The following is a 27,313-nucleotide window of genomic DNA, read 5'->3' on the forward strand; positions in this document are numbered from 1 at the left end:
TGAGCTTGTGCAAATTGTAGCCTCTTTTTCCTATTTGTAGTGGAGATGAGTGGTACCCGGTGGGGTCTTCTGCTGTTGTAGCCCATCTGCCTCAAGGTTGTACGTGTTGTGGCTTCACAAATGCTTTGCTGCATACCTCGGTTGTAACGAGTGGTTATTTCAGTCAAAGTTGCTCTTCTATCAGCTTGAATCAGTCGGCCCATTCTCCTCTGACCTCTAGCATCAACAAGGCATTTTCGCCCACAGGACTGCCGCATTCTGGATGTTTTTCCCTTTTCACACCATTCTTTGTAAACCCTAGAAATGGTTGTGCGTGAAAATCCCAGTAACTGAGCAGATTGTGAAATACTCAGACCGGCCCGTCTGGCACCAACAACCATGCCACGCTCAAAATTGCTTAAATCACCTTTCTTTCCCATTCAGACATTCAGTTTGGAGTTCAGGAGATTGTCTTGACCAGGACCACACCCCTAAATGCATTGAAGCAACTGCCATGTGATTGGTTGGTTAGATAATTGCATTAATGAGAAATTGAACAGGTGTTCATAATAATCCTTTAGGTGAGTGTATATATATATATATATATATATATATATATATATTTTATTATTATTATTTTTTTTTTCCCCCATCTCTTTAATTTTGCTGTATGTTTGTTGTATATTTACCACTCTAAAGCACTCTGTGGCTACCCTGCAAAGAGCGCTATACAAATAAAACTGGATTGATTGAATAACAACACTAAGTGACAATTCCCATAATTTCTCCTTTTTACACTACTGAAGGGAATACATTACACAGCGCCGTTATAATGCCTACATCGTTATTCAGTAATTGAGGTGCTGGGGGAAAACTTGTTTCAGTCTGCTAAAGACTTAAAACTGGGGTGAAAGGTCATATACCATGATTTGTTACTTGCAGTAGAGGTCTTCACGGGTCCACCCGAACCCGAGGACCCAGGACCCGTACGGGTTCGGGTCCATATTTTAAACGGTCAGCCACGTCCGGGTCGGGTCCCATCCTTGTACTTCGGGTCCCGGGTCCGTTTAACATTGTGTGTAATACCCGAGTGATGCGACGACTTTACCAATTGACGATTGGCTCTTTTAATTTAGAAGGCGGGACTTATTATGCCATATCGGTGATTGACATGAGACATAAATCGGGGAGTGCATTATTGGCTTCGGTGCGATTTTTGACATATCGTAGTTCGTTCACTTTGTATCTAAATCTATGACAGACGCGTCTCAGAGCACAATGACAGCACATTAGTAATGATAACGTCAGCTCCGTGGCACTGAACCAGCATTGTTATTATAGTTCAAGTTATGCATTATACAGATACAAAAAAACTCCAAAGCTGCAAAATCACGTTTGTCCTCCGCCACCATCGCAAGTGGACGTTTGAACTGAAATAATAAGCGGATTATACAGGCGCTTTCAATCAGCAAGAGGAACAACATGGATGTCATTTTACCAGCTGTCCTGGCGAGGAGGATGGACTGTGTGCGTCACGGTCCGATACAGGAGAGAAGCTACTAATGTTACATTAGGTAAGACAAAGTTTTATTTTCACAACTTGTAAATTAACCTGTTAATAGCGATTAGCTGTGGGATCTGTGCTGATCGGGTTCAATCGGGTCTGTATGTCCCGGCCGGGTCCGGGTCCAGATTTCAAATAATAGTCGGGTCCGGGTCGGGTCCGGATAGCACACTTTCCGGGTCTCTTCGTGTTCGGGCACACATTTTTGGACCCATGAAGACCTCTAATTTGCAGTGCAACACAAAAATGATATCTATACAGTAATGTATCCAAAGCTCTGTAAACCGTAAAACCGGTAAACAGCCCATGCCTACTATTAGGGATGCACCATTAAGAAAATTATTGGCCAATACCAATAGCCAATGTTCATATAACATAATTGGGCGAAGCTGATACCGATGTTTTGACATTTCTGTAACTTTCTACCCTGTCATAAATTAAATAAAAATATTTCTTCTGATGAGGCTTCTAATTTCAGCTCATTTTAAATATACAAATTATTTTTCCATATATTTGAATAAGGAAAGACTTATACCCCATTCAGACATAGGGTAAAAGGCCACCAATTTGACATATGATGTATTTTTTTAGAAATGAAAGGTACGCAAAGGGAAACCCATGTACAAAGCTGATACATTTCTTTCCTGCAGCGGAGGTAGTCTATTTTACCTCGCATTTGTATGAATGGGGTACAAGCTTTGGTGGCATTTTGTAATTAATACTGTGGTAATAGTTTCAATAAGAACACATTATCTGTGATTTCTTTACAGATGAGTGTATTTAATAATGTACAATATACGCAGTAGGCTAATTAAATATGTACGTAAGTGCACATCTTATTCAAATTCTTCTGAAGATTATTCACTACTATAGTAGCAGGCTTCATGCATTATGCATATTTTATCTGAAATTAGCAGGGAAGGAACATTTATATAATTTCAGACAGATGAGTTAATAACGTAGTTTATTACAGTAAGTTACCAACAGAACAAATTTTAAAACATTTACTTTTAAACATCCGTTTATTAACAACATCTATTTTAAAGATTAAAAACGTCAATGGAAGAACTGTGTTTCGTTTGAAAAACAAAGACCGAAAACAACACTACGAGCAATAGAGCCTGATGTGGAAAGGACTTTTGTGTCTATTTTATGTATGCTTTACGTGATTGGAGACAGCATAATCAATAAGAGATTAAGAACAGCTAAACGTGTATAGACAACATTATATTCAGACAAGCATTGCATTACCGTAAGAAAACATTTCCATGTACAACAATGTTTTTTTTGCTATTTATTATGGTTATGATCATCAAGATATGTGCTATTAGATATGTTTTTTAAATGGCACAACTTGACTCCCTTAACTTACTCTTACTACAGATTTGTAACTGGAAACGAAACTTTTTGCCCTATTATTTTTAATTTACTTATCAGACATCCTTAACCAGGGCAAGTTACAGTTGAAACAAAATACACACGTTTCACGATTAATAATACAGTAACAGCAGCTACAATATAGCAGGTTAATTTAACTAAAGTGTGCACGTTTCAGTCATTGTGTTTATGGACGCATTTATTAAACCAGTCCTTAATGTTTTAGAGGGAAAACCAGATCTGCTGTATTTATTTATTCATTCATTCATTCATTCATTCATTCAATTTGTAAATGGGCACACGTTAACTAAATCGTGTTCACCTTCATACTGATTGTCTCTGTGGGGCTGCAAACCATTCCCAAAACAACAGCCTGAAACACCATCCACCACTCCGATTATTATCCTTCAGTTTATTTTTAACTAGTCATGGCACTGCACTGGGATCCTGTGAAATCCAAGTTTTGAATACTAGGATATTAACTGTAAGCAGGAAACATTTAATTGTTTCTGTACGTGGATTTCACTCCATGCTACTAATAAAACTAATTTCTTTGTAATCCCACATGGCACTTGAGATTATATCTTTCGACATAATGTAGCGGATCTCTTCCCTGTCTATCGACAAGTCAAGCACACATCTCTGCTTCTGAAAGCGAAGTATTTCCTCAGTGGGGTGACGGACACTTACGGCCACATCTGGCAGCAGACAATTAACCGTGCACAAAACATGGACGCACCCGGACACTTAAGCCAGTGGAAACGGGGCATAAATGTGAAAGCTTTCACCTTATACACAACAAAGCAGCCTGACACTATAGACTGGAGAAAAAAGCGTTAGCCTATTATAAAAATTAGGTAAGCATGATGCCTTTTCAGACACCACAATCGGTCGCAAGTAATCGGCCATTTTAAAGTAGTCGGCAGATACCGATTATTACATTTTTTGCCTATAATCTGCCGATACCGATTGTTGGCCGATTAATCGGTGCATCCCTACCTACTATATTTAATAATCGGTTACCACAAACAGGTAGTGGTCAATAAATTGACAACAAAACTGCAACTAGAAGCAGCTTAAGTCAGAGTAGCAAACAAAATGAGTGAAATAAAGCCATAGGCAGATTAAAACTATGAAAATAATATATGTGGAATGTGAACATAATGATAGTGTTACTAGACTTTAAAAACTTTTAAAATTAGTCTGCAAGAATTAGGCCTACTTCATCTAGCAAATTAGCTATAATCATGGACTTCCATGTTTCTTGGTTCATGAAGCCAAAGTTAAAGAATCGTGTATCGTTACTTCCATCTGTGTTTACTAGGATCCATCATAGCATAGACGAAAAATAAAATCACAGTGTAGAGGTCTTCACGGTTCCACCCGAACCTGAGGACCCGGGACCCGTACGGGTTCGGGTCCATATTTTAAGCGGTCAGCTGGGTCCCGGGTATGTTTAACATTGTGTGTATTACTCGAGTTATGCGATGACTTTACCAATTGACGATTGGCTCTTTTATTTAGAAGGCGGGACTTATTCCGCTATATCTATGTTTGACAGATGACATAAACTGAAGTGCATTATTGGCATCGGCACGATTTTTGAGAGATTGTGATTGGAGTTCGATCGCTTTGTATATCTAAAATCTATGGTCAGACACGTCTCAGAGAGCACAGTTGACAGCAAATTAGTAATGCTAATGTCAGCAGCCGTGGCACTGATCGAGCAATCGTTATTATAGTTCAAATAGGCAAACAATGGAAGTTATCGTATTATGCGAGATACAAAAAAATTGCAAAGCTGCAAAGTCGTGTTTGTCATCCATCACCGTCACAGCAAGTGGACTTTTGAAGCTGAAATAATGAGTGGATTATACATGCTCTTTCAATCAGCAAGAGAAGAACAACATGGATGTTATTTTACCAACTTTCTTGGTAAGGAGGATGGATTGTATGTGTCATGGTCAGGTACAGGAGAGAAGGCTACTAATGTTACATTAGGTAAGACAGTTTTATTTTCACAACTTGTAAATTAACTTGTTAATAGCAATTAGCTATGCAATCTGTGCCGATCGGGTTCAATCGGGTCTGTGTGTCCCGGCCGGGTCCGGGTCCAGATTTCAAATAGACAGGTCCGAGACGGTTCCGGGTAGTACATTTACACCATTTCCAGGTCTCTTCGGGTTCGGGCACACATTTGGACCCGTGAAGACCTCTACCACAGTGTACAGTTAGAAACAAAAGCAGCCATATTTGGGACTTGGGATTTCCCAAGAAACTTAGAGATTTGAAAAAAGTGGGTGCAGGCCATAAAAAGAGACGAGGACATAGATTTTCGGATAAGAGCATACTAATGGGCTTCCTCGTCTTAACACTTTAAGCCATCTGATGTTTTAACTTCATTGACCGGTCAAAAACTGTGGAACTGTGCCCAGTTTAATTTATATACGTGTATATGACATTGGTAAGTCATAGGCATATATTATATAGTCACGATTCTCTTTGATGGGCAAAGTACAAAGTATATGCATTTGTGCAACAAGCACTGCAACAAGTTGAGTAGTTAATGGTAAAGTAGTCTGACTAGTTGACTAGTCGGGATTGTAGCACAAAAAACTGAATCATGCAGTTTTATAACAAATTAATTTACACTTCATAGTATAAACAACCTGCATAGTATGAACAAGCACTGCATGGACCTAGTGAAAAGCAACAAATACAACACGTAAAAAGAAAACCAAAGGCATTGCTGTTTATAATTATTTAGCCTATGATAATTTATTCATATTCACATTACTGAAAGAAAAAAACAAACAAAAAAAACAATACGCTTTTGCCTTACAGAAAACCACTAATGTGCAATTGCATAGTTCGCCATGGAAATAATAAAATACATTAGAATAATACCAGCACAAGTTATTAGGGATCCACTGAAATGAAAATTCTTGGCTGAAGCCGAAACCAAATATAATGAAACACTTGGCCTAAGGCCGAATACCGAACACTGTTTTTTGCAGTTGTTTCCATTTATTTGGCAAATTTATTCACCATTGCATAAATTAAATAGTCTAAATGTGCTTTTTACCATTTTGTCTTGCTTTTCAAAGACAAAATCAATTACAAAACTACAATTTAAAAATATTTAACACTGAACATTTTTTTAACATTCCAGCAGACATTATACCAACAAAGGACAATATAACTTAAAATAAATAAATTGGAAAAAATATTTTTATTTGTCCATCTATGAGCCCCCCCCTTCTTGAATAGTCTATATTAGGCCTGACTGAGGGTGCATAAATGTGTGGTGAACATGTTAAAATGTGGCAATTATTCAGGTAATTAATCAATCACTATAAAAAAAAATAAAAAAAAGCTAATTGCACACCTGTACAGACTAGACAGGTGTGTATGAGGGAAAAGGATCTGGATAGAAAAAACACGCTCCTACAGTTTCTACTTGCAAGTGTTATAAGGTCTTTGATCAAAACATTGCATTCTATTGAATTATAACACTTTCTAGTAGAGGCGTGCGCTTCGTTTTCAAATTAATCAAATCACATATGCAATAACATGGCAGCTAATCGGGATCTGTACCAACACACTAAACTAACACATGAGAAGGGGTGTTATATGGTGACACATTATTGCTCTTCATACTCCTCTTCCTCTTCAGTGCTACTCCCTTCTCTGGGTTTTTGCACATCATTAAAAGGATTTCATTGGATTGGCTAGATATTAATAGAATCAGTCTGTGGTTGGTAAAAAATATATAAATCTCTAGGAATACATTATTAGAAGACGTATGGAAATGGCATAATAATAGCAGACCTTTCAACTCTCACGCATGTCGTGTCAGACTCATGTATTATTGTCCAGACATATCACGACTTATTGTCACAATTTCAAATTAACTAGAAAGGTTGTGACTATTTGTTTTATAAAGGAATATTTTGCAATTACAGCTGTAATTGACCGAACAATGCGTTTCTTTTTCATTATTTTATACATTTTCATTCAAATACCTTAACATTATCGTCCTTGTGGCAATGTTTTCCAGTCACAACAGCGAAATAGAAAATGTAGAAGACCTATCTAGCTAGCTAATTTATACAATCTACTTGACTAAACGATTGGCTTTTCCTCTCCAAACCACACTCAGACTGCCGCTCTGCGCTCGGAAATAGAATTGTGCATTCGAGTTCCAGCGAATACAGAACATACAGCAATAGCTAGTTGCTATTTGATTGCATCATCAAAAACATCATTGTTCGGTACAATTTATTCAGTCTTTTCACTTATAATTTCGGTTGCCGAACATTCGGTGCATCCCTACAAGTTCTTTTTTACTTGGGTAACAAATCAAAGCCTTTCATATAAGAAACACTATATTATATTGCTGACATTGTCATGAACCACACACAAAACATCAATGCCTCAGTGTGCAGTTACAGTAAGGTTTGACATACATAAAATCATAAACAGACATTACATTACGAGCAGTACAGGTGAGAGGAGGCATTGAGGATTTTAAAAACATTTTCTTCCATTAAAATTAAAGCTGTTTTGCACTGCACAGAGACTGGAGATGGAGAACACAAATTAAGTGCAATGTGTAAAACGTGCATTTAATTAAAGTAAACCTGGTGGACATGCGTGCAGTGGGTTGAGACTGTTATAGTAATATAAATCACCGATATCCTGAGATCATATTTTAGGTTCTGCAGGTGGTATAACATTAGGCACATTTACACTGCCATTTCTGATACGGATCAAATGTATCGTAACATCCCCTCGCATGGGCAGTAGCACGCAAGTTCAAACATCATATGCATATTAGAGCTGCAACGATTAGTTGACTTATTCGACAAATAAAATACGTCAACTTTTATTTCAGCCGTCGAATAGTCATTTAGCTACGTTGCCTCTATCTTAGCCGTTCTTATTAATATCCTTGATCTTAGCCCTTTTGCCTAATATCCTTGGCCTGTATTCCTAGCTCTGTGTGAGATCAATGGTTTCATTCCAAACAGCAGAAGGTGGCATTAATGCATCACTTGGTTTGTCATCCACCTGCATGCGCCTCACTGGAAAAGTGTATGAACCTGCATGTCGCGGCCAGCCACCGCATGAAACAAAACTCGGATGAAAGCATCGGAACCATGGGAGTATTTATGAGAGAGAAATAATGATACATGGTAGTGCTTTGTGGACTGCGTGAATCAGAATTAGCTTTCCAAAAGAGCACATCCGACAAACTTGAGTTTCAGAAACGAACCGCAAGGTAAGGGTTTGCAACATTGGTAGTAATAGGGCAACTGTGGTATTAATTATGAAATTGCGCTGACGAAAGTGTTGCATTTGATGTGCTTGCCTCCTATCTAAGCTTTTCCTAATGCTAATCTATGCCAAAGTCTATATCCAAAATTCATCATCAAATTTGACATACTTAAACGTGTACGTAATCCTACACCTGTCTTCAATCGTGGTGCACATAGACGCAATTTGCAATTTGCCAAAGCCACGCCCCCTCTATCACATGCACACACACACAGAGCAGTCTCAGCGCCAGAAGGAGAGACATGTGGGTGGAATCGATCGCAACAGTTTCAGATTACCGCATGTCTCATTCATATGTTAGACATTACAATAATAATGAACGTAAACATCTTATTTAAGGTTATTATGTTTTTAAAAATAGTAGCTGCGGCTCGCCTTCCATTCTCACGCTCGATTTGCACAGTCAAGGTTCCCGCGTGTGACGATTTGCACAGTCAAGGTTCCCGCGTGTGATTGTCTGCGCGAACAAGTTGCGCAGCGGTATGCAAATATAGATTGACAGACAGGAAGGACATCCTATCATTACATGTTTAATATTTTTATTTTCATTGTAGTGTACTGTTTGTTTTTATTACAAAAGTTTGTTATTTATTATAAAGTATAATAAAAATGCATTTGCATTTTCTTTGTTCAAAAATAAGAAAACCTTGTACTTATCACTTTACCGACTATGGATATGTAGTACACAGGAGTATAAAGGGGTAATGAAAAACTTTTTTTTTTTTTTGTATTTCATTCATCATATATTTAGATTTTAAATCAATTTCAGGCATTAAATCATTATCATTATTTTTCAAAATATGGTACCTGGGAAGGGTTTTTGTTTTTTCATCTGGAGTTGAAGTGGTTAAGCGTAATGTCAAATTTCTTGTCCTCCTCAGGGCAAGCCCCTGCTGCGACTTATTTTTTGGGTAAACAGAGCCCTGTTCGGTGAACTCAAGAATAGGATGCCATGTTGGCACCAGGACCCGATAAGAATGCATTGATTATTTGAATAATCACAACAATAAATTAAATTATCGATCGTTTTATGTATAGAATAAATCAATTATCATAACTGCAGCCCTAATGCATATATTAAATTACTCCTATATAAAACTACTATATATATCAAAAACGGTTTTCTCTCATTGTGAATTATACAAGTAAATCCAAAAGCACTTGCATATTTTTATAAACTTAAGCGTTTAAAATATATATAGGTAATTTTTTTGCAAAAATAAAGTTACTTTTCGTAGCGGAAGCATTGAAAATAAAAATACAATTATATATATTTTTTGCTAACGTAAAATAAAAAGCAATTTAGTGTTAATTTTAACTATTTTATTCATAATACGGAGAGTAGGGAGTGTTCTCCCATCTGCTCCACTGATGCGAAGGCTGTTTGTGTGCCCCCGTCTCTAAAACACACGCCGCCACAGTGCATGCTAGAACTTGAGCTGGTCAAGCGTTTACATTGCCATGATCAAATGCTACCGATGCATTTGATCTGGATCTGCACCATCTCCCTGAGAGGTACATTTTATCTGATTGCCGAGTGTTTACACTGCCATTTCTGATCCTGATCATTGATTGGACGCTTTGAAAATCCAAACCTTTTTGACTGCCTTTTTTAGGTGTCACTTACCAGACTGCAGTACCAATTTCAGCTGACATGAAGCAATGTTTTCCTCTGTGGTGTGCACTAGTGTTGTCACGATACCAACATGCTGTCAGTGTTCTTCTTAAAGAGACTGATGCCTATTAGCCTGTCGATTTTTTTTTTTTTTTTAAAGGCTGGTATAGTACCATTTTCAAAACTCTAGTACCGCGGTACTTTTTGGATTGGTGGAATGCTGCAGTTCTGTGCAGAACTATGGAAATCTGCGCTTATTTTGATGTTGATGTAACAAAATTAGCAAATAGTGTAAATGGACATTTACGGTTAATCGAACACAAGCAATTAAGTCGACAACACCAGTAATTAGTCAACTATTCGACTCTTTGGTGTTAGCCCTAGTTTACACAAACATTAGAGTGCACTTCTTCAATGCTTTGAACAGCTTCAATATGACTTGGCAGAGATTCTATGAGTCTCTGCAACTCTACTGGAGTCTTCCAAAAGATATTCCCTCATTTGGCATTTTGATGGTGGTGGAGAGTGCAGTCTAACACGTCGGTCCAAAATCTTCCATAGGTGTTCAACTGGGTTGAGATCTGGTGACTGCGAAGGCCATAACATATGATTCACATCATTTAAATACTCATCAAACCATTCAGTGAGCCCTCATGCCCTGTGGATGGGGGCATTGTCATCCTGGAAGAGACTACCCCCATCAGGATACAAATGTTTTCAACATAGCATAAAGGTGATCACTCAGAATAACTTTATAATGATTTGCAGTGACCCTTCCCTCGAAAAGCACTTTTCCACTGACATGGTGCCAGTGCTGGTTCGGAGCTGGTGCCTAATCTGGAACCGTTCCACGCTTTTCCACCGGAAAAAACCTAGTTCCCTGCCGGAACGGACCCACTTTTGCTGGCACCAAAAACCTGCTGGTCTGGAACCAAGGAACCTGTGACATCAGGGGACGGGGGTGGGGTAAAGTTGCCTCCACAAAAAAATATTTGCTGGAGTGTCTGGCAACAGGGACAATGCAACAATGATTTGGGACAATCATCACAGACTTCATCAATAAGCAGAATTTCCCATCAAACCATGATGGAATTAACATCACCTGAGATCGTCCGATAGTTTACTGATTTCCCAACAACTGCGCCACAAATACCCCCCAAAACAAGCCGCATTCATAGTTGTATTTTCATTTCTGCTCGTCTACATGTGATCTTGCATATTTTTGTTTTGTTATTTTTAAATGTATTAGTGCTGTGTGTAGACGCTGAATGAGTTAAATGTTGATGGTTAAATAGGGTTTCAAAGACAGTAGTAAAGCTTGAAAATTAAGAACGTAGTCCGCCATGGTGGTGATTATTATTGCCGTGCATTTCTCTTCTTCTATCCTGTGCTTGGGAACGCCCACATCCAGTGACGTAAGCGTTCGGTTCCCAAACCAGTGGAAATGCAGGCCGGATCGCAAAAAGTTCAGCTGGTTCCCAGGCTGAGCACCAGCTCCAGCACCAGCACCGGCACCATGTCGGTGGAAAAGCGCTATAAGGGGACAAGTGGACCCAAACCATGCCCCCCCCAGCATAAAAGAGCCTCTGGACCCCCCTCACTGCAGGGGTCAAGCAGTCAGGCCTGTACTGTTCTCTTGGTGTACGCCACACATGCACTCACTCACTTGTTGAGAAAATGGTGAAGAATGACTCATCTGACCATATCACTTTTTTCAACATCTCTGTAGACCATTGCCTATAGTTTTTGCACCACTGAACTCTCAAATGTGCATTTGTCTTTGTAATGAGGGGTTTATGCACTGCTATCTTGATCCAGAATTGAGATCAACTGGGCCTGCTCAGCATTTTTATACATGCCACAGAGTATGATAGGATGTTAATTGTATCATGCAGTACACCTGTTTGGAGGCATCTGCATTCATTATGTTCCACCACTAATTTATTCAGGTTTTTCCTTTAATGCGTCACCAATCTGTATGTAGCATGCATTTAATTCCTCCATAGCATGAGAAAACCTCCAATACGATAATGACAGACTTAAAAATATACATATAATAAACATTTTGTTTTTGTGTATACGAAGTCTTCATGAGTCAGATAAAAAATGTATAACAAACTAGTAGAACAATGATATACAAACCCTTTGAAAGCAGGGCCCTAAATTATATGCCTATAATGTATTGAGGAATTACAGAATTTGCATCACAAAAGTAAACCTGGAGACACTGTTTGCTAGTTTTGTTTGGTTTTTGCAGTACAGTGCTGAGAAAGATATGCATTTACAGCAGTGATTTTCATGTATTTTAGCTTAGGTGTGGCCTGAACCTACATTTGATGACCAGACTGCATTATTAAGGTGGAATATGTGCCAGCAATTCATAACAGCTACTTAATCATCTTGGCACTTATGATAAAGCACTGCTTATATTGCCTTACCTTGTCATTTAGAAATATATTATGTGGTTTCTCTTTAGAAAGAGTCACTGAATTACAGAACTATTCCAACAAAGAGCCTGGCTAACAAAATTATTCCCCAAGGACCACTGCAGGTACTCGAAATCTATGTAGTTTACTCAGAACACTCACTGTACTATTTCATTCTTTGACCTCAGAGAACATTGACAAACTTAACTCAACAAACCAAGTGTGACATATAGGCCTAAGTCACCAACATTTAAACAATTAAAAAAATCTCTAAATAAGGAGCAAAACTGTCTCAATATTGTGACATTTCTGTACGACTATATGCACCATAAAATTAAGCTGAACAGCAACAATCACTGTGGTTCCATTAAATATTTGCATCAGAAACTATGCCTAGCAATCTCACACACCACACTGTACAATGGGTCACCAGAGCTTTTGTAGTCCTGTAAATTGCATTGCCGACCAGCTCAGGAACATTTTATCAGAAGACTGCATTCATGGAATTATTTGATGAGCATGTCAAACACCCTATGAAGAAACAGAGCACGCTTATATTTTGTAAGTCGCCTTGGATAAGGGCGTCTGCTAAGAAATAAATAAGAACAGAGGTGGGCCATGACAACGACAAAAACACTTAGAGGAAGGGAGACCTACAGTAGGAGAAAAGACACTTAAAATAATACTACGAAAGTTGGGTTTCACCCTGAAACCACTGGCAGCACTCATCTTAACGCAGGTCTGCTTATAGCACTGGCTCCTGAGCCCCATGCTGAAGATCTGGGAGTCAGGCACTAAGCAGGATGAGAAAGTTCCTACAGGTGAATTGATACCATAAGACAAGTGATGGGCCTAAATCAGGTGAGACTAGTCTGCAGCACTAACATGCACCCATGGGAACACCTTAAAAGCATGAGGGTTTTTTTTTTTTTTGTGCCACATGAAAAGCTTACTGTGTGCAGGTCAACACACAGCTGCTGTTAATGACTTTAAGCGAACCGCTCAAAACATTCACCTGTTCTATCTAAATGGTAAAAATTGGGTTTGAGTGAAAAAGTCTGCCCAATTGCTTTTTTTATTATTGTATTAATTTAATGGAGACAAAATGCTGCAGCAGGTATTTCAACTACCATGCCAAACCTCATGGACGCTGGGGAGCTTTATAATTGCATGACCACTAGAGTGGATTGTGAGATTTTGAATATTGAAGTCCTGACTGTCAACTATTATGTAGCAAATCTGAGAGTGCACATTACAAATATTCAATCTTCTTCTCCTTGAACAGCTAATTACCCATTCATAGTCCTGAAGCCAATGCAACAGAACATGTAATTAAGCAGTCAAACAGTGAGACACTGGAGAGAGAAAATTCTGTTGCTGCACTAAAACTCACTTGCAAGAGGAACTGCATTTTATTCCTATGGCTATATATGAGAGAGAAAACAACAACAAACCACGTATGGCCAAGGTTGGCTTCAATACTGTATTAAGTAGTCTACACCGATCAGCCATAACATTATGACCACCTGCCTAATATTGTGTAGGTCCACCCTTTTGCCACCAAAACAGCCCTGTCCCATCGTGGCATGGACTCCACTAGACCTCTGAAGGTGTGGTGTAGTATCTGGCACTAAGACGTTAGCAGCAGATCCTTTAAGTCCTGTAAGTTGCGAGGTAGGGCCTCCATGGATCGGACTTGTTTATCCAGTACATCCCACAGATGCTCGATTGGATTTAGATCTGGGGAATTTGGAGGCCAAGTCAACACCTTGAACTCGTGATTCATCAGACCAGTCCACCTTCTTCCATTGCTCCGTTGTCCTGTTCTGATGCTCACGAGCCCATTGTAGGCGCTTTCAGCATGGGCACCCTGACTGGTCTGCGGCTACGCAGCCCCATACGCAACAAACTGCGATGCACTGTGTGTTCTCACACCTTTCTATCAAAACCAGCATTAATTTTTTCAGCAATTTGAGCTACAGTAGCTCGTCTGTTGGATCGGACCACACGGGTCAGCCTTCGCTCCACACGTGCATCAATGAGCCTTGGCCGCCCATGACCCTGTTCACCGCTTTTCCTTCCTTGGACCACCTTTGATAGGTATTGACCACTGCAGACTGGGAACACTCCACAAGAGCTGCAGTTTTGGAGATGCTCTGACCCAGTCGTCTAGCCATCACAATTTGGCCCTTGTCAAAGTCGCTCAGATCCTCACGCTTTCCCATTTTTCCTGCTTCTAATACATCAACATTGAGGACAAAATGTTCACTTGCTGCCTAATATATCCCACCCACGGACATGTGCCATGATAATGAGATTATCAGTGTTATTCACTTCACCTGTCAGTGGTCATAATGTTTTGGCTGATCGGTGCACATTATGAATTACTGCCTTTTCCCAGAAATCCCCAAACTTTTATTTATATAATACATATGACATCTAAAATCAAGTTTTCAAAAGTAGGCTATATATTCACATTTCTTGTATAAAGAATTTTATTGACTGGAACAGTTACACTACCAGTCAAAAAATTTAGAACACCCCCAAGTCTACAGGAACTCAACTTTTAGTTTCTGATAGAATATTTGTCTGTATGTTTCAAAATACAAATTAATTTGTTGACATTGTAGTGTTGGTATGTTAGTTGATTTGGCAAAACGCAGTATCATCTTTTTTGAAAATATATAGCATCTGAACAGTCTTTGGTCCAAGAGAGCATGGAGAGCAATGAAGCAGAAGTAAGGTGGTTAAGGATGTGGAAAAATAATGACAATTAGTTTTCATAGTCATAATTACTGACTTTTTAATCACAGAAAAGGAAAGAGGACCGCAACAAACATTAATACAAACACCACTGAATGTGGTTTGGAGAGGAAAAGTCAAATCGTTTAGCCAAGTAGATTGTATAAATTAGCTAGCTACATAGGTCTGTTGTGACCAGAAAAAAGATTGCCACAAAGATGTTAATGTTAAGGCATTTTCATTGCAGCTCACATTGCTAAACTGGCAACTGAATGAAAATGTATAAAAAAGGAAAAATAAAAACATATTGGTTGGTTAATTACAGCTGTAATTGCAAAACATTCCTTTAGAAAACAAATAGTCACAACCTTTATAGATAATTTGAAATTGTGACAATAAACAGTTGTGATAATGTCGGGACAATAATACAAGAGTGCGACACAAGATGCGTGAGAGTTGACAGGTCTTCTAATAATGTATTTTTAAATAGATATTTAACAAAGTTGTTGTGTTAGATAAGTATTCATGAACTGCATCAATTACAATGTATTAACTTATGGGGAAACTATTTGCGATAGCAGAGATTCTGCTGGAGAGAAACGTGCGGTTTGTTTACATTGCGTCTTTGCTGGCATGCATAGTATTGACCAATGGAAAGGACGTTACTGTCTGTCATCATTCCTAGAGATTATATATTTTTTACCCAACCACAGACTGTGAGACTATGAATATATAGCCAATCCAATTAAATCCTTTTAATGATGTGAAGAAACCCAGAGAAGGGAGTAGCACTGAAGAAGAAGAGGAGTATGAAGAGCAATAATGTGTCACCATATAAAACCCCTTCTCATGTGTTAGTTTAGTGTGTTGGTAGAGATCCCGATTAGCTGCCATGTTATTGCGTATGTGATTCATTAATTTGAAAAAGATGCTCCCGCACACTGTCTCTACTAGCAAGTGTTATACTTCAATTGAATGCAATGTTTTGATCAAAGACCTTATAACAATTACAAGTAGAAACTGTGTGGAAGCATGTTTTTTTCTATCCAGATCCTTTTCCCTCATACACACCTGTCTTGTCTATACAGGTGTGCAATTAGCTTTTGTTGATTAATTACCTGAATAAATGCCATGTTTTAACATGTTCACCACACATTTATGTACCCTCATGCATTTTTGGTGATGTTTGCCTTTAGCTGGTTAAAATACCAAGTGGCTAGTAAGTTTTTCCTTCTACCAGACACAGTGGCTGGTGGCCAAAAAAGTTATTTTTATCCCCTGCCAAAAACTGAAAAATAATGTACATTTCAGAGTTATATACTGTGTTACTACAACCTCTAAAGCATTGTTTGTCAGTGTCACGCTAAGCTCCTGTGCAAAGCAGTTACACTGTATTCCTACAATGCGCACATCGTTTGAAAGCTTTTTCTCTTGGCAACCAGCGCGTTTCATTCTCAAACACATCCGACTTACAGTTTCCAGCCACCAGTCGTCATTCAGAGCTTGGGGGGTAAATGCACAGGGAAAATCGTTATTATGTGTATTAGTACACTGTAAACAGAGTTTTCCATCTTGACATTTTGAGCTCTCTACGGGTGTGTGTTGCTTCTACCAAAACATGGATTGTCTTGTTCCAGAATATGTCATTATTGCCAATATTTTCTAAGATATTGTATTCCTACTCAGACCAAGTATCCTCCCAGCCCCCTATTTCAGAATTGGGGGGGGGGGGCGTAAATGTGTGGGGTATAAAACATCAGTCTCAGCTTTCATGGGATACCATACACATGGGATTAAAGAGAAGCACACAGATTTCATGATTTTATTTTTTTATCTCCAATTGTTTATATGTTCTATGCTTTAATTTCAGAGTACATCGAGACATTAAACTGCATAAATTTCAATAAAAACTGTAAAAATTGAGGTGTTCTAAAACCGGTAGTTTACATGTTGGCAAAAAAAGCATACATATGATTGACTAAAAAAAATGAATAAACAAGTTGTTACCAGCTAACTATACCATCACGTGTGTGTGTACTTTTCATAGCAGGAGAGTCCACTTCTGCCAAACACAAACAATTTGTCCCAAATATTCAGTACTAAAACCTCTGCCTAGCCTTGTGACTCACCAAAAAGAAAATAATTGTTTCCGGGCCTCAACTGCTGTCATATGCACAAGTTGAAAAACAGCATTTGTTACTAGAGAAGACTGCTCTACAATAAGCCACGCTCACACTAGTCTATAATGGAAAGCTCAGGTTGTTCATTTATTTTTTCTGTCTGACCTTTTGGCAGACAGTGATTTCTGTGCTCCACAAAAAGCTGGGGGGGAGAATTCCAAAAGGTGCCAATCAGGCAAGCCCACTATTAGCCACACCAACTTGCCCGTCTCAGCTGCAGTACAGAATCTGGGACAGGGGAAGGAGATCGGAGCACACGCACATCTCAAATTACAACCAGGGGCCAAGTGGGTTTGTGGAACCCATGCCGACCTTTCCTAGCTTCAATAAAACACTCTGCTTCCATGGCTCAGGCCTGGACTATACTCAACATAGAAATCTTAAATTGCACTCATCACAATACTACTGCTAATTTCTAATTTAGTTACATGTGTATGTATAAAATACTTTTAACAAATACAGATACTATGCTGTCCCTCACAACATAGACTATTTCTGACAGAAAGCTTAAGTCGTTTGACATGTATATTACAGCCAGACTTATCTGTAAGCTGAAGCTTGTAAAAGGAACTTAAAAGGACAGTTCAAAGCTGATTGTTTTGTATAGTCACACACAATCAGTTCACTTTTTTTGTATGGTTACGGTTTAGCAGAACACCTTTATGAAATAAAATTGCTTGTTAAAAACCTCACAGCTGAATGGCGGTAAGACAGATTTGGGAATCATTTTCATGTCACAAAGCCCCAAGAGTATTCACAGCATCTTATGACATCCATCCACTTCCCTTTCACACATCCTTCTTATATGATTTCAGGTGTCCATTCACAAGTAGTATGTGCTATAAGGCTGTGATATGGTGCCAAACAACCTACTCCCCCCCCCCCCACAAAAAAAAGGAAATAAGAAACTTAAATAAGAAAATTTAATTAAAAAGTGCCTGAAATTCAGTCACAGGAAACTATATGTTTCTGCGGTTTCATTGTTATTGGATGGCTTAAGGATTTTCACACTGATTAATCATTATATTACTGTATGAAGATAGTGGTTTTAACTAAATATAATCTCAAGTCACACAATAGTTGACTGACGAACAGATTCTGGCAAATACATAGATAAATTACATATGTAGACTATTGTTTGCACACATGACGCAGAGTGGATAATCAGCATTGAAATAAACCGGGATACATGTGTGTGTGTGAATATACATGATACATATATGAACTATTCTGTGAATAACGAGACTGAATATTGCATTTGATGGACAAAGTTTAAAGCAGGTCATTGATTTCAAAGGTACGTTATAGTAATAATACTGTTATTATACTTATGCGTGTTTATACCATATATGCTCTTATGAACCAAATAACATTTTAACGTATATATTCGTGTATGACAAGTTCAGGTCTATGCTGTTAGGAGAACTACGAAAAAGGAAGAAGAAACACGTATTTAAAAAAACTAAACCTATCGAATACGGCCTTTCAAAGCCGTTAAAGTTATTGATGTTTTCACTTGTGTAGATGGCAAAAATAAGTTTGTAATTAACAGTAAACTAATTGTAGGAACATGTTCGATCGTGTTGAAGTTGATCATTAAAGCTCGTAATTTGGATCAGCGCCGTCATCCGGGGTTTCCGGCCCCATTAAACACACGTGTGTTGTGACACATTGCGGTGCTCCGTGTGTGTCCCTGCGGACGTGGTTTCACGCTTTTACGACAAATTAATAACTATTTATACACAACGCATTTCACTAACCACCAAATAACGCCTCGTAGTGGAGTACCGGTATTTGGGACCTCCGTGGATTAAAACAAAAAACCTACAGATTAAGTACAGTGTGAGAGAATATAGTTTTCTGACAATTACATTATACACCGCCGTATTTCGCTTTTTCATCTCGTACGAGCTTTAAGTCCCCCTTCTCCGTCTCTTCCCCCACGCCCCCAACACACATACACATACACACACCTCTCTACCTCTACCTCTCTCTCTCTCTCTGGACCAGATCCTCACCGCGTTATCTGTACCAGTTCGCTCCGGCTAGCGCGCTGTATCTGGGATTAATTTCACCTCCACCCCGCCGCTCAACTGGCATGCTCTCCTTTTGTTTTCTAGTCTAGACCCGTTCCCTCCAGCTCTTCTCCAGACTAGCCCTGTCGCCCCCATCTGCCCCGAGCACCTACTCAACTTGCCCCGACACCTACCTGGTAAATGGCGCTCCAACTCCCGGACTCGTCGATTTCCCGAAACTCGGCTTCCATCGCCGTACTCATGCTGCTGTGTCTCCCAACTCCCTCCTGGTAAATGTGACGAAATTAATCTGACCACCGATGCCTGACTGAATTCAAATCCAATTGCTCTTTTTTCGTCCAGCATATAGATTTTTATGTGTTCTTCACTGTTGCTTCCTGGCCTGTTCTCACCGGAAACACGCTCGCTCGCTCCTCCCGCACCCAGACTGTCCGTCAGCGGCCACGATACACGCCCACACCCCTGCGATCTCGCCAATCCCAGGGCAGCCACTGCGGAAAGGCCGGGACGGGACCCAATCAGCGTTTACAACCAATCAGGACATGCAGCGTTAAACGCGGTAGTTTTGCTGGGATTTGTAGTTCCAACCAAATAATGCGAAATCTGTTTGTGCTGTCAGGCTAGCGAAGACACGCTGGAGAAGAGAAGATAAGATGCTATTGTTGGGCCTGTATGATTAATGTCTAACATCTTGAAAAGACTATGAATGATTTAGGTATTTATAAATAATGTCCATACCCACGATGTATTCCGTGTAAATACCAGAACAGCCTTCGACACGAGGAAAAACAAATTAAATGGCATGTTAACACCACGACCAAAGCCTTTAAAACATATATTCTGCGAATCGTTAATCCTCGTGTTCAGAACTGTGTGAATTTCATCCATTCGTTTAATCATGAATATTCAGTGATGTCCTCAAATTAATACAATCTATGAAACCGGCGTATAATTGGGTGTAAAGAACAATAAAACATTCGATCCTCATGACGGAAATTAGATGTTTGTGGTCTATTTAAAAATAAATTAGAAAATATGCAACCTTTAAATGCAAAGTGTAGACGATGACAAATGTCTATTGAACAGTCCTAGTGCAGAAAAATAGCCTATAGGGTGATGCAGTAAAGTAAGGACTGCATGAGTACTGCAATATTCAACAGTACTTGCTGATAGAAAAATGCTGAATCTGTCGTTTTTGCAGTTATTGGGCCTAAACATGGCAAGAAAAATTTGTTTAAATAAAATGATCATTTCTAAAACAGCCCTAGGACAATTTAAAAGTAAATGTCTATTTTCTCATATAATGTTTATGAAAAGGAGAAACAAAACCGTTCCCAGATAAGAATCACGTTTCAGGAATTAGTTTTTTCTTGTTATAACCTGTATAAACTACAGACTAAAGCCAGAAGCTATTATTTATAAAAAATAAATAAAAATAAAAATATATAAAAAAAGTTATTTCCCCCAAAAAATCGATTTATTGTAAATTTAGAGATTACAACAACATGGCAGATTAAAAAGTATAATAAAAGTATTTTGTTCTGGGGAAATAATCATAATAAAAAAATATATATATGACATTATATGAATATGAAATAATTACTATTCTTTAAAATGTCTTGTTTTCCTCTTTGAAAACTGTAAAAAGGATGGTTACATAGGAATAGGACTGCTCAAAACAGTCAAATTTCTGCATGTGTTGGGGGTTGGGGGACTGAAACAACATTGAATGATCTGAACAAAACAAGGCATGTGTTTGGCACTGATTTATCTGAGCAGAAAAAAAATCCAGTAACAGTGCTGAATGATACTTTGCTTATTTCAAGGTCCAAATAAAAGTAAAGGGGGAGATTCCTTTACTTTAAATATCCCCAATTTGACATGAAATTAACTATATTAGAACCCAATTCACAGACCAATTATTTATACATTTTGAAAACCTCACCTCCCATAGCAGAAAATAACTTGGACAGTGAAGAGTCTCCGAATTCAAATACAGATCATAAATTTCCCCACTGCAAAGTTTCTTGCACAACTGCATTTATAATTTTGAAATTCTCAATGACTGGGAAACAACCAGTCTGTGTCAGGCAGCCCCTTAAATAAACCGTATTAACCCAAAGAATGCAGTTGAAATCAGTAAAACCATACCATCATATTTACTATTAGAAGATTATTATTATTATTATTATTATTATTATTATTATTATTATTATTTTAGTCATGGGGAAAAATATTTATAGCTCAGGAAAACCAATTTCAGTAATTTGAATCCAAAACAGCAGAGAATATAGTTTGTTTTTAAGAAAAAAGCAAGGATGACAACTGTCAACTCGTGTCAATACATCCCCAGAGTATTTTTACACTTTTATTTTCCCATGCTCATCTCCAAATTCAAATCTGTGTTTACAGGGCTGATTCGGGCATCAGAGGATTTTACTACCTAAAATATTTTGTGAAAATACATCCATGTTCACTGAACACAGCTACTCTTGTGGACAAGACTTGAGTATTTTACATGCAGGGTTAACAGCAAAAAACAAAAAATAGTAGCTAAAAGTACAAAAATAAAATAAATCTATCACTTTTTCAAGGCTGTCATAGTTCACCCATGTGCGAGTTTAATCTGAGATCGCACCTACTTTTGCTCTGGTGATTGGAAAGACTGGTTACGGTTCACACAAACTGTAGTGTGAGTTCACAGGCCTCAATTGTACAAAGTCTACTTTAAACTTGCCTAATATGAATACATACAAAAGGCTGAATAACAAAAACAGACCATCAACAAATATCTAAAAAGTATCAAGCTGTGGCAGTGCTATACTGGACCATCTTGTTCCAGGTGCTGTAAAACCAAATGGACTGACATACACCTTTTACAGTATTATAACTCTGATTAGAAGCAGAAAACACACATAGTTCTTGAATAATTGACCACCTTTTATAAACCATGACCAACGTGTCAATACAGTCTTCACATGTATTGTTATGTTATGTATTTTCTCCCCATAAACCCTGATCACCAGTCTGGGGGCTCCTTACAAACCTAGCATGAAGAAAGACCAAGACTTCACACAGCTCAGATTTAAGAAAAAGACTGCATGGCATACAAGCATATTATCCGGCTTACAGCAACACAAATCTTGCAACTGATCAATTTTTATTGCATATTAAAAGTATTGTGACTGAGCAGGATCTAGAGGAGTAATGTGTCTGAGAGTAAAGTGTCAGACATATATATATATATATATATATATATATATATATTTATTGTTTAACAGCTGGTCAGAATGGCCTTTGATGATTCGACACAGGGAAGAACAATCTAACTAGCATAATACCACAATCAAGCCTTTAACACAGATGCACTACATACTGTTAATTCTGTAGGTCTCCTCAGAACTCTGTTATGATTATTACCATCATAATGTGAAAACAGTGCATAAAGTGGGCATAAATTGGAAAAAGGATACTTTAAAACATCCTGATCCTTATGATGGAAATTAGAGGTTTCTGTGTTGATTAAAAACTAAAACTAAATTAAAATCAATGAAAAAATATGCAACTTATTAATGAAAAGTGTAGACTATGACAAATGTGTATTTAACAGTATAGAAAAAATTGCCTAGGGTGATCCGGTAAAGGACAGCATAAGTAACTGCAATATTCAACAGTACTGGCTGACAGAAAACTCAATTTGTGTAGTTACTGGGCCTAAAGCAAGAACAATTAGTTTCAGTAGAATGATTGTTTCCAAGACAGTTGTTGGAATATTAAAAAGTAAACGTTTATTTTCAGTTTGTAGATGAGTAATATGTCTGAGGAAGGAGTGTCGGAAAGAAACACTTCTGGTAAATTTATTAACTGCATGATTGCTCTCCGAATTTTGTTAGGCTTTCCTACTTATGTACTACCTAACACATAATGGTCAACAATACTTTATTTTGAGCCTTTATTTCAAGATATAAAACAAAATCCAGAAAACGAAGGAACATTTAAAAGACCTGAAAGGAAAATAAGTTGCAGTTTGTTCTCAGTTACTATGGGCATCAAAAAATATATAAAAGAAGGGATTCCTATATTTTTTGTTCACTATACAAAGGTCAATTCTGTGGATTTATATAGGGAAGAAACCAGCTTGGATTTGATCATAATACAAATATAACTAAAACCAGATGTTTTTCAGGATATTCAGCAGTAACCCATACTGATGTAAACAAGAAACTTGAAAACGTATGGGAACATGACCCAAGTTCCATCCTTTTATTTGTTTAGGGAAAAGAATGACAAATTTGCAAAGAAAAAAATCGGAAAATAACAGCAAACATCCTTTTGGAGAATTCCTAAGGATTTTATTTAATTTAATTTGATGAGGCTTATCATTGCAGGCTTGTCCTCAAATAGTCTGTGGGCAAATGTATTGAGGCAATGCAATTGCATTTGGAAGGATTCATGTCCTTTGACAAGGAAAATGTGTGGAAGGAGTCAAAGAGTAAAAGATCAATTCTGCTTCAGAAAAAAAAAAGAATAAAGACTTGATTTACAGTCAAAAAACCTTCCAGCTCCTTCAGGGTGCCATATTTATTTGTGCAATTATTCTCAATCTGGTTTTAAAGCACATATGAAGGTAGTGTACTTTGGGCAACAATAATTGGTTAGCTTGCACCTTGGCCTTCCCTAGTTGTCCTGCCCTGGTCTACAGTCCACTCGTGACACTTCTAAAAATACAAAATCCAGCTGCCTACTGCCCATTGGCCATATTCTGCCAAGAGATTTTCTTGTGCGGTAAACTCTATTGCCGTGTTTAGTACCTATAGTATTCATCTTACATTTGAAGTAAATGATGTCAGGTCAAAGGACTTCAGGACTTCATTCTAAATGTATTAGAATTAGTATTTGAAAATTATTATAGTACTCAGCACTTGTTGGATTATTGCTATATATTTTAGGAAGGAGGGGGTTAATTAGTCCAGTTACTTAGTTTGTGTGATATCATTTTAATTTCATAACGAGAGAGAATAGAAGGGTCCAACCAGACACTTCCGCTAAACTGGATGGTAGTTTAAGGATGTAGGAATTGCAAGTCTCTGTTAAGTGACTAATTGCATCGCCATTTTTACTGCAAACTTAAGATGATTACTAGTATTGCCCTGTAGGCCTATACCAGAAATGCTCAGATTTTCAAGGGATTAAAGGGCACAGTACAGATTGTCCTCCACACAATTATCCTTTTTCCTCATTAGTAACAAAGGGAAAAACTTACGCTATTACCTGCAGTGATACTAATAGATTGGCTTTCGGAAAATGTTTAACTGTATCGTCATGCTAAAACCAGAGCACTTTATAAAGAAGAAGGGGGATAGCTTGTTTTGGCAGGTTGTGTGTTTGTTGGGCATCCGCGGCACAACAGACATGGTTCAATAGTGAATTATGTGTAACAGCTCCCCCCTGCAACACAATGTAAAAATGAAGGATGGCTTTATGTAGTACAATGTTCAAGGCAACATTTTTATACAAAGATAAACCCCCACCACCACCCGCCCCACCCCCTACCCCTTATCCCTTACCCCCTACCCCTTATCCTTTACCCCCTACCCCCCTCAACTGTCACTCTGCACATACCAAGATCAAATGAAATCTACACAAAAAGTATAAATATCTCAAAGCAATGGCAGTAATAGAATCAGGCTCACTTTACTATGTCCGGTCTTCACAATTTGCAAAGTCACATGCTTTACTTTCCCCCCAAAAAAATGTCGACCCCCCCCCCCCCAAAAAATAAATAAATGGGGAAGCTTTAATCCGTCCGAGTTTGTCTGGGGAAAAACAACAAAAAATGCAAAACAAGTCTTGCAGGCCACTTACTGGCATTTCAGTAATCCGTACCTCTGAGGATGAACCCAAGTGCAAAATCCTCAGGAGACAGCACCTTTAAGTCCTTTACAGATGCTGATGTACCAGGCGCAGGCAGGAAAAGTGGTCTTGCAGGATTTCGTAAATTAACTCAATTAGGATCTGCCCTCAATGTTAGGCTACTGCACACCATTTAAAGAAACAGAAGATTAAAAATACACTATATACATTAAAAATCAGTACAAAAAAGTATGGTTTTCAATGGCAAAAAAAAAGGAAAATCAAAACAAGAAAACACCAGGTTCCTAACCTCGAGGGAAATTATTTGGCAATCAGATCAGTAGTTTCAAAGCCACTCGAGGCAGGTTTAGAGGATGAAGCAGTTGTATATTATCTCCCTCCTGGTTACAGCAGTGTGTAAGCATCCTTACATGGAAGCTTCTTTAAATATTGTCCCCCTACCCCACCCTGACCTTCCCATCCCCAAACTCATACTCCATAACAGGGAGTTTTACTAGATCTTGATTGTAAATCCCTGTTGCCAAGTATACAAGTTTCAGCATCCTTGGTTTCAGCACATTTACATTTCCAGTTATTCCAGGTAAAGGAAAACAAAACAAACAAAAAAATCAGCCACAGATCGAATACTATACTATACTGCCCAGACTTGAAACGGCAATGCCTCGTGAAGTGTTTTTTGTTTTTTTGTTTTGTATTTTTTAACTTCAGCCAGGCACAAGTGGCGATTGCCCTACCGGCTGAGAGAAGGACAGCTGGTCCACAAAAATCTTTCCCCCCACATCCTGAAGAGAAATGTGAGAAAAACAAGAAAAACAGCTCTGAACATGGAAGTAGAAGTCCCATTTTTGGAAGCGCTCTCTTAACTCGAGTACGAAAACAGAAGTACTGTCAAATTCCACCATAACTTTCTTGCATTCTCCATCTCTATCATTCTCATTTTGTTGAAAGTGTAGGATTTTGCCAGGAAGGTTTAAGGTTGTCCCTCATTTGCCCCCACCCTCACCTCTATGGAAGCTGTTAAGTGGCTTCAGCATTTGCCAAGAAAACAGGCTATGTTATTTTCTTAGTTCTTTTCTTTTTTTTTTATCACTCTGGGCGAGCATCATTTTACCCCACACCCTCAGTGGATGGTAGTTATCTGGTGTACTGGTCTGAGATGTCTTTTATATGGCACAGGAAGGAAAGGACTGGAGGAATGGGTTAAGAAACCTGAATGCATGCATGCAGAGGCCTACTTTGACAGGTTTGAGACACCTTTCTGTCTTTGTTGCTGAAATTGACAAATCAGCCACTGGATTCCAATGGCCATTAGCATCCATGTAGCATTATAGGGGTAGGAGTTTGGTGAAGATCAGCCTATAGTGTAATTTGACAGTTTAGGGTGGACCTAGGAAGAAAACGCATAGTGGCACAACAGCAGTTCCTGTTTATGTGCATTCAAATTAAAATAAAATACATCTAAATAATAATAATAATAATAATAATAATAATAATAATAATAATAATAACAACAGTAAATGTTGTCTAGGCCCCAGAGTGTAAGACGCTGATGAGCTCCGCTGACAGGAGCTCCATGACCCTTGAACTGGAAGTTCTTCTACAAATCACAGAAAGACTTCAGGCCCAGACTCCCACCAAAGATACAGTAGGAGGAGTTGGATGGGGGGATGGAGGAGGAGAAGGACAAGGAATGAATGAGTGGGGTGGAGGGTAAACGAGGTGGGTGGAGGAGTGGACATTTTGGCAGGTCCAACACACGGGGGAGGGGGGGGGGGGGATGGGGAATGGGGGCAGTGGCTCGCCGGAGCAGAGGGTACTGAGGAAGGGGGTACTGGGAGTTTGCCAGGTTGGTTGCCTTGCTGCCCCCACCCCCCTTATAGGTTTTCTCCAGGCTGGTACTGGGGCTCTGTGGAGGTGAAATAGTCCTCCAGGAAGCTCTGCAGATACTCAAATGTGGGACGCTCCTCCGCCTCCTTGCGCCAGCATGTCAGCATGAGCTCGTGCAGAGACTCGGGGCACTCGGCTGGGCATGGCATCCGGTACCCCCGCTCCACCTGGTCTAGCACCTCCCGATTCACCATCCCTACAGAGCGACAGGAGGAGACAACACCAGCAATGTTAGAAATTGTATCAAAGAAATACACTGTCATCCCCGAAATAAAAAACAAACTTATAAATCA

General features: G+C 38.7%; 2 protein-coding genes across 5 annotated transcripts in view; both read right to left on the reverse strand.

Annotated features, from left to right (window-relative positions):
- ptpn1 (protein tyrosine phosphatase non-receptor type 1) overlaps positions 1-19,686 on the reverse strand; it is a 46,063-nt gene extending 26,377 nt beyond the window's left edge. The window contains exon 1 of the mRNA XM_066702737.1: positions 19,433-19,686. Within this exon, the coding sequence (XP_066558834.1) occupies positions 19,433-19,501 (69 nt within the window). The 5' untranslated portion in view covers positions 19,502-19,686. The remainder of the gene's footprint in view (positions 1-19,432) is intronic.
- A 3,822-nt stretch (positions 19,687-23,508) lies between these two features.
- The window catches only part of src (v-src avian sarcoma (Schmidt-Ruppin A-2) viral oncogene homolog), a 73,162-nt gene continuing 69,357 nt past the window's right edge, over positions 23,509-27,313 (reverse strand). For all 4 annotated transcript variants that reach the window (XM_066702739.1, XM_066702742.1, XM_066702741.1 and 1 more), the window contains one exon: positions 23,509-27,216. In XM_066702739.1, the coding sequence (XP_066558836.1) occupies positions 27,008-27,216 (209 nt within the window). In that variant the 3' untranslated portion in view covers positions 23,509-27,007. The remainder of the gene's footprint in view (positions 27,217-27,313) is intronic.

This window comes from Amia ocellicauda, chromosome 4 (assembly GCF_036373705.1).
Source record: "Amia ocellicauda isolate fAmiCal2 chromosome 4, fAmiCal2.hap1, whole genome shotgun sequence".
In the NCBI taxonomy this organism is placed as follows: Eukaryota; Metazoa; Chordata; class Actinopteri; order Amiiformes; family Amiidae; genus Amia; species Amia ocellicauda.